Source organism: Eublepharis macularius, chromosome 10 (genome assembly GCF_028583425.1).
Source record: "Eublepharis macularius isolate TG4126 chromosome 10, MPM_Emac_v1.0, whole genome shotgun sequence".
Taxonomy (NCBI): Eukaryota; Metazoa; Chordata; class Lepidosauria; order Squamata; family Eublepharidae; genus Eublepharis; species Eublepharis macularius.
This window is the reverse complement of record NC_072799.1, coordinates 71,057,410-71,073,400: the sequence shown is the minus strand read 5'-3', so window position 1 is coordinate 71,073,400 and position 15,991 is coordinate 71,057,410. Positions and strand designations below refer to the sequence as shown.

The following is a 15,991-nucleotide window of genomic DNA, read 5'->3' as shown; positions in this document are numbered from 1 at the left end:
TAACAGATTGATATACATATAGATATATATAGGTTAATAGATAGAATATGGATAGAAAATAATTAATGATAAGGTTTAAATATAAGGATTGAGTAACCAACAATATTTTCTTTCTTTGATAAGATTTATATAATGCACCAAACTGAATGTACAGAAGAGTCAAATTGATTGACTATGTGATGAGCTATATAGAATTACCATAAAAAGATAGAATGAGTAATATATAGAGAATAAGTCAAATTGTTTGATTTAAATGTAAGATTTTTATGGTTTATGATATATAGGTTTATGATATATAGAAATATTTAAAACTGGAAAATGGGATAAATTGTTTATCCAAGATGGAAACAAAGACTTACAGTTTGGGTATATAACAAGAAAAGTAGTTAAGGATGTACTGCTTAATATAATGGAGAATGTATATCTGTTTTAGATAGAGGAATTTAATAGAAGTAAGGGAAAAGGGACAAAGGGTGGGAAAGCTGTTGGAAGTCAACAAAAGGGGGGGAAAGGGAGGGGGTTAGAAATGAAAAATTTGGGGAAAATTGAATGTAAAGTAAAAATAACGGATTCTAACCCAATAAATTTTTTTTTAAAAAAAATTATTTTAATATTAACTATAAAGAAATTTAGCACTTAAAACATAATTTGAAAATGACACTGGCTTGCTCTGTTCACTGCCAACCATTACAGTCTCCTGGAAGTTCAACATAAGCTGATTCTGTGTTCTTTTTAAACAAATACCCTGTCCATTCTCACCCTACTAGCATTTGGATCAGTCCCATTCAACGATCACTTGTTTTTGCTTCTTTTGAATATTCTTGATGCAATTTACAGACATGTATTGTTATCTTCTGCCAACCGAGGACATTTTGTTTTGCTTGGTATACCCCCCACTAATTTTTCATTTAATTTCAGGGGAGAAGTCCAATAGGACTCTAAAGACCAACAAGATTTCTGAGGTATAATCTTTTAAGAGACAAAGCTCTCTTTCTGAGATCACTGAAATCTCCTTTTTGAGATCACTGTCAAAAACTTATAACCCCAAAATCTTGTTGGGTCTTTGAGGTGCTACTGGACTCAAATCTTGCTCCTCTTTTTTAATTGCATTATTATGCATGCTTCTTTTTAAATATGTTTTATTGAATTGTTTGCCCAGACCTGGATAGCCTAGGCAAACCTGATTTCATCAGAACTTAGAAGTTAAGCAGAGATGTCCTTGGTTAGTAATTGTATGGGCAACTTCCAATGAAGACCAGGGTTGCAGAGCCAGGCAATGGCGAACCACCTCTGTTAGTCTATTGCCTTGTAGGGGTCACTGTAATTCAACTATGACTTGATGGCACTTTCCATCACTGTTGAAGAATTTATTTTAAATTTAATTTAATTTTTGCTGCTATGGAGACCTTATTTGGCAAGAAAGCTGCATAGAATTTTTTAAAATAAATAAATAGTATAATCCCCTTTTCCTTGCATACATAACCCTAATTTAAAACTTGATTGAATTTGTGCTCCATTTATCTTGTACAGATGGATATTAAAAAATCTCTATTTCATCTGTTCTGTAGAGAAAACTTTAAAAATAAATGCCAGTGGTACTTTAAAAAGACAAGACAGTATTGCAGTATTTTGGGGAGAAATAGCAATAGAGACCTTCAAACACTTCTAATGCTTAATTTTGTATAGTTCAGTAGTGGATAATAGGAATGTAAATGCCATGATGTAGCATTCCAAAAAAAAAAGGACATCAGTCTTCCTAACAGATCTCCCAGTTTAGGGTGAGGTTGTACCTCAGTGGTAGAGTATTTGCTTGGCGTTTAGAAGGTCCAGGTTCAGTCCCTGGCATTTGGTTGAAAAACAGTAACTCACCATAGAGAATAATGTATTCTCATGTATGCAGAGGTATGAGTCTAGCTGGTTCCTTCTCCTTCCCTCCATCATTTGTAGGGATAGGGACATTTTTCAGGACTGTTTCCTTTTCCCAGTTCACAGCTCTGCAAGTGGGATGACTGGCAGCACCTGGTTCAAAGACCCATAGAATTGGACCCTTTGATCCAATTTGCTTGAAACTTAGAGCCAAGCTACAAGTGACAAATGACAGTTGAACGGCAATTGAACAGACTCACATGTATTCCTCCCTGTTCACTTGCGCTCTACTTGCACTCCACTTGATCACGTAGTGAGGCTTGGGGCCAAGCTACACATGACGAATGACACTTGAACAGCAAGTGTATTTCTCCCTGTTCGCTTGCCCTCCACTCAATCCACTTGCCGTTCAAGTGTCATTCGTCATGTGTAGCTTGGTCCTTGGTTGATTGCGTAGTGATCAAGTGCAGCGCAAGTGAACAGGGAGGAATACAAGTAAGGGCCAAGCTACACATGACGAATTACGCTTAAACAGCAAGTGTATTTCTCCCTGTTCACTTGCCCTCCACTCAATCCACTTGCCATTCAAGTGTCATTTGTCATGTGTAGCTTGGCCCTGAGTCTGTTCACTTGCTGTTCAAGTGTAATTCGTCATGTGTAGCTTGGCCCCTGCCCCCACCCAAGGAAGGTTCACTTCATAGAGAATAATTGAACCTGAATAATTGTGGAATCCTGGAAAAACCCAAACTTGAATCCTGAAATGGTATCAGAGGAACCAAATGCCATTGAATACTGGTATTTATGTCTTTCCTAAAATCTGAATCCAAAAAGTCCAAAAGTACTGGGGGTGGGGTTATGTCACATTGCTAATGACTCATCACTTTTATGAACATTATAACTTTAAAGAGTAATGTAGATGTATGGTAAACATGTGTCCTCACAATTGGGAATATAGTTGAGAACAAGCTTCCCATATGTTCATATACTCCATTTTCCTTTAAACATTGTTCATCTGGGTAGGAGGGAAAGAAGGGGTGTGTAGTAAACTTGCTGCAAACACTATGAGGCATTGGCTTTGAGTTCTGTGCTGTACGTGCTTGTTTATGTTCTTGGCTCATGCAGAAAGGTTTGTACTTTGGAAAAACTCACTTCGTTATATGTTGACAGGCAAGCTGAGCAAGTGACAGAGTGATCAACCAAGCTTCTTTGCCATTCTGCCGTCTTGAATTAAGGATTCACTCATCCCCCCAAGATGTATGCTGAAGTCAGCCCCGAGTCCCTGGGAAAATCCTGGGTTGTGCAGTAGTTTCATTTACTGAAACAGCCTTGCAAAATACGGGGTGGCTCCTGTGTTTCCTTTCTGTTGGCCCAAGTCATCAGTTAGGAATGAGCAAAACAAGACTGGCCTACAGGTCTCTCGGACTTTGAGAATATAGATCCTGTCTACTCTATTTCTACAGACATAAGAGTACAGTCACCCTGATAGGGACAAACATGCCAACTGGATGAATGTCTTGAAAGATTGTTGTGTGTTTCCCCCAGATCAGTGCAGATATTTCAACAATCGAAGGTGTGTAGCACATTTTGCTGAAAGTAGTATTGTACTGAAAGATCTATGCTGGCTGCCCATCTGCTTCCAGTCACTATTCAAAATGATGGTTCTTGGGGCCTAAATGGCTTGGGGCCTGGGTGCTTGAAGGACTACATTCTCCCTGTTGTCCAGCTCACCAGTTGAAATCCATTTTTCAAGCTCTGCTATCTGAGCCCCAAGTTGCAGAAATAAGGTGTTTGGTGACCAGAGGCAGGCAGGGCTTTCTGAGCATTGTAACCTTGCCTTTGGAATATGGTTGCCAGGTCCCCCTACTCTCCGGGCAGGAGTGGGGGACCTAGCACTCACCTTTGAGGATGTCTTCATGCATGCATGTGCTCCCAGGGCCACGCAACGACATCACTAAGTGATGTCATCATGCAGGGTGGGAGCACTACTGCACTTTGCAGTGGGACGATTTCAGCCTGTTTGTGGCCCAAATTACCCCGTTTGGAGCCCAAATCGGCCCACTGTGAAGCATGGAGTGGTTCCGTGGTGGCGCAATGTCTGTTGCATCACCCCAGGAGTGTGCCTGGAAAGCCCATTCCTGTGCTTCTCACCATTGTCCTGGTAAGTGATGGTGGGGAGCAGGGGATCGCCAGCCTTCACTGGGGGACCTGGGATCCCTACTTTGGCCTCCAGAGTGCATGTGCATGCCATTCCACTGTATGCTCTGGTGGATCCTGGTTCACCACCTGTGACCAGGTGAACAGGGGTGTAGAGTGAAAGATGGAGGCGGGAATCACCTATACGTAGTGGGGGGCTGGCAACTAGGGGTGTACACCAAGAAAGTTTCCATTTCAGTTTTGAGGGAGTCTCTGTAATAATTCCGTTTCATTACTTGTTTGTTCCAGGTTGGCTGATGCTGGCTTGGAACTGATCCCTTTAGGTCCCCCCCCCCATTTTTATGAGTTTTGATCCATTGCACACATGTTGGCTGCACATGCACAAATGCACGCTGTTCTTTTCAGGGCAGGGTGAGGAAAAGAGGCTCTGGAGTAGCTGTTTTCACACTTAACCAAAATCAGCATCAACCACTAGACCCCCTCCTAGTCTAAACCATTGATCCACTGAGTTTTTCCTCAAGCGCAATAAGATACACACAGTGATGGACCTGTAGAAAAATGTTGCTGGGTAGAACACCAGGGCATTCCCAAGTAGGAGAGCACTCCAACAAGTGCAGTACACTTTTTTCTTTTTCTATATTAAGGGAATGTTTCTGTTAACTTTCAGTGGGAAGCATCTCATTTCTTGCACATGCATTTTACTGGTTGTGTGATTCCTAAACCTGATTTCAGAATCAGTAATAAAACCCTGCTAATCTGAATAACTTTTGCTCTTTTTATGCAGGATTGACATCTTCAAGTATGTGATCTATGGAGTAGCAGCTGCCTTCTTTGTCTATGGCATTTTGCTGATGGTGGAGGGATTCTTTACAACTGGAGCCATCAAGGATCTCTATGGGGATTTCAAAATCACCACCTGCGGCAGATGTGTCAGTGCCTGGGTATGTTAATATGACAGCATTGAATATTTTTGATAATTTCAGCTGGGTGAGAGTGACTTAACTTATTCATACGAAGCTGGAAAGTCTTCGTGAACAGAAAAGTGTGTCTCTGAAGAATATACATCTTTCCCCTAAAAGTATAGATTTCACACATATACCATAAAGGCTTGGTACATGTGTACGCACCGGGAAGGTGATCAACATCCCTTCAAAGCAATCACCAAAAACTCATTCATCTCTTTTTGCACTCGAGTTGTTACTTAATAGCATATTGCTTTCTTGAAGCAGTTAATTAAATACATACCAAGATCACAAGGACTCAGGCATGGACTGCTAAAGATAAAGCATGGGGATATCCCTTCTTTTGTCTCTTTCTGTGGGATTGCGTTTGGAAGTTTTGCTATGCATGCATTTTGACTGTGGTGTTAGAATAGATGCACAATCACATCAGCTGTTACATAATGAATAAGGAAGCAATACAAGAAGAAAATATGCCCAGATTGCACAGGCGAGCCATCCTCACTCCAGCTTTTATAAAAGTAAAGGGGTTGTTTATTTCTCCTAGTTATCCTAGTTCATGGGTGTTAGGATTGTGCACCTCAGAATATTAAATTTCTTCAGACCAGGGAAAGAAATAGGGTTAGCCAGCAATTTTTATGAACTAAAATCAATGAAAGTGCCAGTTAAAGGAATACATAATATAGATATAGTTGCTACAAATTTTTTTTTCCTGAGCTACCTGATAAAATAATAAACTTCTTTTTTAATATATATATATATATATATATATATATATATATATATATATATATATATATATATAAAATTTTTTATATAATAATGCTTACAAATACAAACAGTTACAAAGCTTTTAAAAATATCAATTCCAAGATATTAATAGATAAATGTTCATAGTAAGATATTCGTGGTATAATGCACAAGATTTCTGTCTAGTGAGTAGTCTAAAAAATGTTTCACAACATGGTAATCAAACTTTAGTCATAAACTTGAACTTAAAAATAATGAGAGAAAAGGCAATAATATGTAACTATCATTAGATCACTACAACTTTACTAGAAAAAACCCTCCTTCCCTCCCCCTCCCTCTTTCCCCCCTAAAGATAGTTAACAACCAAAAGTACTACTGACTTTCCATTCCCTCCCTCTCCACCCCCCTTTCCCCCATCCCCCCACCCCAACATACAGACACTCCTGACTCGATGACCTGCAGGTAGTTACCTAACAGGTTATTGGTATTAAAAAAAAACAATTCCGAAAACAGGAAAAGACAATGATGGTTAAATGCAATACCCCCCTATCCCCCCCACCACCCCAGTACCCTATGATATCTTAATTAAATGCTTCTTTATTCCACAACATGAAAAATTATGTCCTGAGCATTGAGAACAATCCACTAATTCAAACGAACTGGTATTTTACTGTTCTTAATGCGAGATAAAGCAGACAGCATTCTTCTTTTCTGTGTGTTTCTCTCCACTTCTATTGTGGACTCAATTCCAACAGCTCTAAGAAGTGCTCCAGAATCTTGATCAATAGCTCTGTAGATTTGTTCTTGATGTGTGACCTCTAGATGAACAAGATTGCTCCATTTATAGTTTATTTGGGTTTTCCTTAGTGCTTCAGTTATTCTTTTCAATTCTCTCCTTTTGCTCAGTACTTCTGGTGGTAGATCAGTGAGGGCTAATATTGGGGTTCCATTGTAATCTAGTGCTCCCCTTGCTCTGGCTGTCACAAGAATCTTTTTCTTAATGATCCCTTTCTGAAATGTAGCTATGATGTCTCTGGGGAACTTATTCTTTCCACTGTTCCTTGATCCCACTCTGTGAGCATTTTCTATTTTTGGAGCCTCGTCTTCATTTTTGTTCCACTGCAGCTGCTTTGTTAGCCATGAGGCCAGAAAGACTGGCAACTCTTCATTTGTATTAATATTTTCTTTAAATCCTCTAAATTTAACATTCCTCTGTCTTATAGCCATTTCCAATCTTAATGATCTTTCCTGATGATGAGTATTTTTACGTTGAAGCCTTGACTTTTATCTGAGCTGCGTTATTTATTTCCACCGCTTTATTTGTACTGTGAGTCGCCTTATTTATTTCTATTTTAATTTCAGCAAATTGTGCTGTAAATTGCTGTGATAGCATTTTTATGTTGTCAAGCGCATTTTGTTCCATTTGTTTTATCAGCTCAGTAAAACTGTCTTGTTGGGAGGGTGGGCTTATTTCGGCAGTTTTAGTTACACCCACCATTTTGTTTTCCTCTCCCTGCTGTTTCCCTGACTCCAATGCTGTTTCCCAGCTCAGAAAAAAGCTCTGTAAGTTTTTTATCACTTTTACCTGGTGCCTCTTTTTCTTGGACATCTGCTTTCCCATAATTAGTGTGTTTGTTTTTGTTGTGATGATTTTAAAAGAGAAATTGGGGTGGGGGAGATGGAGCTCTTGCATTAAGCGTCCTTCCTCCTCCGCGTCGACACCATGCCTCCAAAATAATAAACTTCTTGATTAATCTATTTGGGTGTAGACATTAATGTCTGTATACCTGAAAAACATAATTTGATACAGAGGCAACAATCCCTCAGTCTACTAACATTACACTGATGTTTGTATGGGAAAGAAAGTGGACATACTTGTCCGTCATCCTGGTAGTTTAATGGAGATAATAATAAAACAATTGAAGGTCTGTCCTTTAGTTAGCATAAAAATTCAGGTAACTGAAATAACTAACCATGTGAAAGGTTTCTGCCTGATTCTGAACATTTTAACTTAGACATAGACCTATGGGTTAGATTCAACCAGCTTTCTCACTCAGTTTCATCTGTTATCTTTTCTACAGCCCCCATTCCATATGGCTACTGTACATACAGGTCCCATGACCACAACACAGCTTTTTGGGTAGTCAAAGGGGATCCAATCTTCCCTTCACAGCAGTGGAAATGCTCTCTGGACCCAACATTATGAGTTTTACTTGGATTATGATTTGAAATTAAGTTCTGTTCATGGTTCATGGATTATTACAAATTATGATGATGTTAGAAATAATGAAAATTCACATCTGTATGTCTAGCCCAAATTTTGTGACAGTTCTGTAGTCATGAAGTAATGAAAATTATTATTATCTTGCTGTCGAATCTTAATCATGTCATTGAAAGGTCTAACAGAAACCATACAATGTCCTCAACTTAAGCATATGATATTAAAGTCTGTCAGTTCCAACATCTTAATACTGCTTTACTTTTGGTCAGATAGCTATCCTAACCTGCATTTCCCCAGGAATGGAGATAATGAATGTGATTGAGAGTGGTGTAGTAGTTGGAGTGTTGGAACAAGACCTGGAAAACCCAGGTTCAAATCTCTACCTACCCTGAAACTCACCAAGTCACTTTGGGCCAGTCACTCTTTATCAGCCAAACCTAACTCATGGGGTTGTTGTGAGGATAAAATAAAGGAGTGCTAATTATCATATATGCTCTGAGTTCCTGAGGAAGGGCAGGATAAAAAGGTACTAAATAAATAAATAATTTTGAGAAGCAGCACTGCAAAAATATTATATTTGTATACAAGCATCAAAATGCTTCAGTTGGTATATAGCTGTTCACTAGTAGAGATGGGCACGAACGGCAATACGAACTAAAAAAAGCCATGAACAACCCAATCAGCTGTTCGCAAACAAGCTGTTCATGAGGCCCCATTCTAAACGAACAGGTGGTTGTTGCAAGCCGTGTTCCTTGCTGTTCCTCAAGCCAGACAATCTGGCACCTACAATCAATTCCCTTGGCAACTTAGGTAGGGATTGTCTGAATTCTGTCTGAACTTCTGTTGCCCTGGAAACCCCAATCTAAGCCCAATTTAGCTTGATAGGCAGGTCTTCCTTTCAAGGGTGGAGCTCCAAATTTGTTACAAGGAAGCAAAGAGCAGGGGGGAGGGGGGCTCCCAGCTCTGGTTTTGCAGACAGTGAGGGAGAGACAGTTGCTGTTGGCATTTTGAGAGAGAGACAGGGAGAGGGCATTGGAGCTTGAATGTTCTTCTTGTGTAGTGGGGTAGGGATCTACCTCTTCAAGTTCCAGGGCTGCTGCCAGGCTCTGGGCCAAGCTATTATTTATTACTGGTACCTTTCCTGCTGCTTGCTCAGGTAAAGTTTCTGAGAATGGTGCGGTAGGGTTCTACCCCTTCAGATTCCAGGGCTGCTGCCAGGCTCTGGGGCCAAGCTATTATTTATTATTAGTACATTTCCTGCTGCCTGCTCAGGTAGGGTTTCTGGGAGTGGTGTGGTAGGGATCTTGATGGCTGGAGGAAGGCCTGCTGGCCCCCACAAACAACAAACAACTAACATGTTCGTGAACAGGTCATGTTCGTCATTGTTCATTGTTCGTTGTTCGTGGATGGTAATGAACAACAAACACCATGTTTGGTTTTTTCCTGTTCGTGCCCATGTCTATTCACTAGTCTTAAGATTTACAAGCAAATCAGTATCCTGTATTTTTTAGTATTCACAGACAACTGCAGTGTAATTTTCCTGAGGCATTCACTGGAAGCACTCATTCATGAATAGTGCATTCACAGATAAGTTGCACATAAATTTTACTTTTTAAAGTTTCCAAATGCTTCATTCATTTTTCTTATTTTTCCGCAATGATTCTCTCATTTATTAACATACTTCTACATAACTCATTGTGTTTGGTCCAGATGCCATTTGCAAAATAAACACTGGATTTTTCTGCTGGTATCTGGACTTCCTCTTGCAGTTAATAATGACAGTGCCTTGGTCTCTTACTAGTTTTCCCAGTTAATTGAGTTGCTTTTACTGCAGAGTTATTAATTATCTTATTCACATATGTTCACAGAAATTCTTGATGATTAATAAAATTGCAATCTCTCTGTGTAACGTTGAATAGGTCACATTTATCTTCCTTTGAGATATTCACATCAATCAAATGTGATAAGTTGATAAGTTTTAGGCATGTTCTCTTGGTGCTTTGGAGAATATTACTCAACAACTTGGTGAACAGGGATCTAATTTTAATTTTTAAATTATGGTTTCCTTTCAAAAGCATTGTGTAATACATTTTTTGTTCAAATGTGAATGATTAGACTATATTTTATTCAGAGCTTTGAATTATATTGCATAGTCATTTCTAAATTGCATTTCCCCCTTTAAAAAAAAACATTAGAAGCAAAGTTCTTAGTTCTTTGAAAATATTTATTTGCTATCTGTCATTTATTAAGTTTTATTTTTCCTGGAGAAAGTTAAATGTCTCATGGGATCTAAATTTTCAGCTTTTTTTTTTTAAAGGAACAATTGTAACATATTTTTTAAAAAAATCTGAAACAAGAAATTGGTCTCCTATGGGACATTGGTTTGGATCGAAAGGTGTCATTCCACAAGAGTAATGGCATTTCGTCCAGCAAAACAACCTGTCTTCTGTTGGTGGAGAAGACAATTGTCTTAATTGCCCTCCCTTCCACTCTCCCCTTGACATCCCCTCCACACCAGCAGAATTGGAAAAAGGGGTTCAGTGGACTCCATTATGCCAGCTTCACTCTGGTGGCAGTGCTTTGGAGCCAACCCAGGGTCTTTGAATATCTTTCGAGTTACACAGCAGCCTTCCTTGGCAGGAGGGGAGGAAAATGATTTACTTCTCAGCATTACTAAGGACAACATTAGGGAATGCTACAGCCACATTTAAATTTCACTTCTGTTGATTTCATTAAGCTGCAGTGCTATGTAGACTTTCCTGAAAATAGGCCCCGTTGAATTACATGACATTTACTTTGCAGTAGCTCTACTTAGGTTTGCTCCTCTAAAATCGTTAAAGACTAAGAATGTCATTAAGACTTAAAACTGTTTCTCTTTGGCTAGATTTTGCCCTTATGTAAGAATTTGAATATTTTAATCACTTGAGCTCACCATAGCCAGAATATGCCTTAAATGTCCACTATTTGTTTATTATTACAATCTTATTAGGAATAACCACAGAATCATCTTGAAATGAATTTGTTCTGGATTTTGGTGTACCTCCTAGAATATGTACAGCAACATATTCAATTATGTAGAATTCCATAGTACTTCTACTGCAGTTACATTCACTTATTAAAATAGAGTTCTTGTATGTCCTTGGTGTCCAGGAAGAACATATATTTGTTCCTGATGTCTGTGGGATTCATAGGTGCTTGGCTATAAATGTGGATTATTAAAATAACATTACCAGTGCTGGTAATGTGTGTGTATAAAATGTGTGTGCTTCAGGTGGCTCATGGTGCCTCCAAGGACATGTAGAATATACTTGAATGTCCTCGAGTTAGGATTTCCCCCATCCTGTCCTATGCTGTTGTTGAGTGTTGAGTAGAGATGGGCATGAACCAAAATATGAACCCAAATTCATGATGAACCAGGCTGGTTTGTGGTTCGCGAACCAGCGGCTCGTCAGATCCCATTTCTGATGAACCATCACAAACTTTAGGCTTGTTCATTTGGTTTGTTTTTTTGGTTCATCACTGCAGACAGCCTGGTGCTGATCAATCAGTTTCCTAGGCAACAGGGGATGGACTTCCTGCAGACCTTCTGCTGACCCGGAAGTGACTATCTGCTGGCCCGGAAGTGACAATTTTCTGACCTGGATGTGGCGTTTTCACGAACCAAATGAAATGGTTCGTGAACCAGGGGCAGGTTCGTGAAAGTTTATGGTTCATTAAATTTGACGAACCATGAACCACATGGTTCATTTTTTTCTGGTTCATGCCCATCTCTAGTGTTGAGTCCTAAGTAGGGAGGCATATTATGCGTATTAAGAACATTAACATCATGTGGGACATAAGTAGACTAAACACGTGCCACAATTTTTCTTGATGCTGTGAATGTGCCATGATATTGCATAGTCAAGAAATATACAAATGTACTTGTGTGTATGCCATAATTGCTAGCTGGAATGTTCCTTAAGCAAACAATTTAAACAAATGGTATGGTTAAGATAACCAGAGCTTAATGCAACAAGTAACTAGAGAATGGAATACAATTGAAATTATCTTCCAGGGTCATTTCTACCTTTTCATTATTGCAGCAATCTTGTAAGGTAGGTTAGGCTGAGAGATGGCCATAGTCATCCAGCAAGTTTTATGAATAGGAATTTGAATCTAGGATTTCCTTGCCCTACTCTAACACTTTTACCACTGCAGCAGGCTGATTCTCACAACATCTGCAGAGGTCCTCTATGAAATCCTCTAGGTTAGTAATAATCGAAACTTTTTAGCACAATAGAGATTGCTGCTTTAATTTGCAAGTGCTATTATTTTTTTAAGAGAAGTGTCTCAGAGATAACTTGACATTTTTAAGTGTCTACACTAATGGATGTGACTATATGTGGAAGTGTAACCACTACATTTTCTTTAGACATACAGTCTTCTCTCCTGGATGAACTTAGGGGAAAACAATTTTGTATGTGTCCAGCAGAAATCTGTTCTGCTTGGCACAGATTGGCTGGAAACCAATTCACTAACTTCTATCTTCTCCTCCCTGAAGGAGGATGTTGGCGTTTTAAAAACTGTTGCTGGGTATTTGTCTTTGTGGTTTAAAAGGAACAAATCTTAATGGGTCTCTGTGCTGGAGGAGAGCTTTGCAGCTACCATGGATGGCCAAAAAGACAAATAAGTGGGCTCTAGATCAAATCAAGCCTGAATTCTCCCTAGAAGCTAAAATGGCAAAACTGAGGCTATCATACTTTGGTCACATTATGAGAAGACAAGATTCTCTGAAAAAGTCAATAATGTTAGGAAAAGTGGAAGGCAGTAGGAAAAGAGGAAGACCTAAACCGAGATGGCTTGACTCAATAAAAGAAGCAACGTCCTCCAGTTTGCAAGATCTGAGCAAGTCTGGTGTACTGCCATTTTGGTGTAGTGGTTAAGAGTGTGGGACTCTAATCTGGAGAGCCGGGTTTGATTCCTCCAGTCCTCCGCTTGAAGCCAGCTGGGTGACCTTGGTCTAGTCATGGCTCTCTGGAGCTCTCTCAGCCCCACCCACCTCTATAGGGGATAATAATGACATACTTTGTAAACCACTCTGAGGGGGCGTTAAGTTGTCCTGAAGGGCAGTATATAAATCGAATGTTGTTGTTGTTATAGGACATTTTGGAAGTCTTTCATTCATAGGGTCGCCATAGGTCAGAGGCAACTCGAAGGCACATAACACACATAATCTGTGCAGATGCACAACTCTGCACATTCTCTTGGCTGCTACTCTTCCCTCTTTCTGAAGGAACAGGAGCTTTTCTCAGCTCTGTCCCCATTGCTCTAGCAAACAGTCTCCTTTTCTTGTTGGCTGTCTCCCTGCTGCTGTTTCTCTGCTCTAGGTCCATGCAAACAATGGCACTGAGGTGGGGTGGGAGGCACCTTGTAAAGTGGACCATACTTGATGGAAAGGGGAAAAAACACACCTCTGATATGTATCAAAGAGAAACATCAGTGCAAATGAGCTTTGAAAAACATTAGGGAAATGATGGGGGGAAATCCAGGATAGCTACAGATATGAACAAAGCTGTGAGGAACCTCTGAAATAATCTGGCTAAGATAGGCACACAACCCATACCAGAGAGGCCCTTTTGACTGACTCTCAGCTTCCACCTTTCCTGGGAGAATTCTGTCCTGATTCTTCATATTAGCAGCCTGAGTGAAATTTCCACTGCTCATAGAATGAATGCATAATTCTAAACATTCACTCGCAGCTGGCAAGCCTATTTTTGTCTTACCAGTGGGCTGTTCGTCACTGTGGTAATGCTGCTCTTATGAGTAATTATCCTTATAATAAGTAGACTGCAGTCTCGTAGGCTCAGCTGCTAAGTGTAGTTCTCACAACTAGAGAGTAAGCACTCTGCCATTTCAGGGTTGTGTTTTTGGAGTGTTTCAGTTAATTTACCCAAGGCTCAGTTCTTTGATGATTTAATGATTGCCTCTTAAGTAGGCAGTGTAACTTTTTAATGTTGTTATATTGTTGTAATTAGGGTTGCCAAACTGCCTGGAGAAAAATGTCCTGTCCCTTTAATAGAGGTTTAAGGGGAAGCTGTTTACCAGGTGATGTTATTTACCTCTATGCTGTAAAAAGCTTCAGTTGTCCATTGCTCTGTCTTAAGCCTCTATTAAAGGGACAGGACATTTTTCTCCAGGCAGTTGGCACCCTAGCTTCCAAACCTAGCAGACTTGCATATCTCTATTGCACTAGGAGGACTCGTCTCAGTTTTATAGCAGGTGAGAGGCTTTTAATGCATTTAAGCTGACTGCGGCTGACTCTGACTCTGTTATGGTGCTTTATAGCTGAAATGGGTAACACAGAGTTCTGTGCCCACTTAACATCAATTTTCGTCATCAATAGAAAAGTAAGAGCAGTGCCTTAAGAAGTAGGCAAAACTCAGAGAAGGTCCAGGGTCTGAGAGCTAAACTACAAGAGATGAATTACACGAGGCCACGCATGTGAAGGGATTCGCTATGTTACCCAGGAAGCTGAGTTTTAAAAGACAGATCGGAAGACTGTCAATTTCCCCTCTCTACAGAACCAGCAAAGGTCCTTCTTCAGAGGGTTTGTTAATTTCCTCTTTGCCTTTGGAAGGCTCTGCCAGTTTCACTTCCCCTTCTAGGAAGCAAAGAGGAAATAAACAAACCCTCTGAGGAGTGATCTTTGCCACTCTTTAGAGAGGGGAAATTGACAGAACCTTCCAATCTGTCTTTTAAAACTCAGCTTCCCAGCTAACATTGTGACTCCCTTCATGTGAACGTCCTTGTGTAATTCATCTCTTGTAGTTTAGCTCCGAGTTCCTGGTCAGAGGTGGGAAGCAGAATCAAGATTGGGCCAAGAACCTCCATTCAGAGGTGCAAGGGGCAGAGGCAGGAAGCAGAATCCAAGGCATGCAGGTTTTAATTCCCAGAAGACAGACTGGCCTAAGCAAAGAAAAGAGTCAGGTGTGCTAGGCTCAGTCTCGATAGGTCCTTACGTGCCAGCAAGCTGTCCAGACTGAGGAGGTAGCCTAGATCTTATAAGGCCTGTGATCTTGGGCCTGGCTTCTTGAGTTATGTGCCAGATCTTGGAGCCAAGCTACAAGTGATGCCTTACACAGGTTGGACACTTGTCAGCTTCCCTTAAGTTTTGATGGGAAATGTAGGTGTCCTGGTTTTACTGCTTGGCTCTCCATTACAGCTGCAAGACCAGGATGCCTACATTTCCCATCAAAACTTGAGGGAAGCTGACAAGTGTCCAACCTGTGTCAGGCGTCACTTGTAGATTGGCTCTCAGATCAGGAGGGAAAATGCATCTGAGGAGGTTTTATGCGGGATGCAGTAGCATGCTGGTGCCCTGGTTTGAATCCCACAACAGTGTCTTATATCAAGCAACATACAAAGCCTTTAGAATTAGAGAGTGAGAATTAGTACCTTTTTTAGGCCTGCCTAACAAGTGATCTTCAAAGTCAGATGCAATCCACTAGCCACATATGGTGGCTCCCCTGGGCTTTATGAACCATTTGTTTGTCTTGGATCTGGAAAAGAAGGATGGATTGTCAAGCAGCTTGCAAGCCATAATATGTGGCTTGTGGGATATATTTGTTTTGGTGTAATAGATCACAAAATCCTGGAGCATGGTAAATAATTGCAAAGCATTAGTAAACAGGAGATGGGTTTTAGCCTGCCTTTACAAGTTGCATTATGCAGCAACATGGGCTTGTTGCTCCAGCACTCCAATATGACACGAGGCAATAAAAATATGAAAATTATGTGGGTTCAACTAGTTTGTTCATTAACCTTTAACTTTAAATTGCTGGTTTCCATTAATCATGTATACCATAAGCTGCCTATTTTGAGGGCAGGCTGCACTAGGCACCCTCCTTAGGTCCCCACCTGGAAAGTCCACCCTGGCTCTAAATCTAGCTGGCAGTTTTCACCTGCCTTGTTTATCTTAGTCTACACAACCTCCTATGCCAGGAGGTAACCAGCTTCATCCACCTCCCCTGACAGGCGAATGCTGGCTGAGGGAAGGGGTAGC

The 15,991-nt window shown here is 40.3% G+C and overlaps 1 protein-coding gene across 1 annotated transcript in view; it reads left to right on the top strand.

Annotated features, from left to right (window-relative positions):
* GPM6A (glycoprotein M6A) overlaps positions 1 to 15,991 on the top strand; it is a 292,094-nt gene that overhangs the window by 255,122 nt on the left and 20,981 nt on the right. Inside the window, exon 3 of the mRNA XM_054989939.1 lies at positions 4,805 to 4,961. Within this exon, the coding sequence (XP_054845914.1) occupies positions 4,805 to 4,961 (157 nt within the window). The remainder of the gene's footprint in view (positions 1 to 4,804; positions 4,962 to 15,991) is intronic.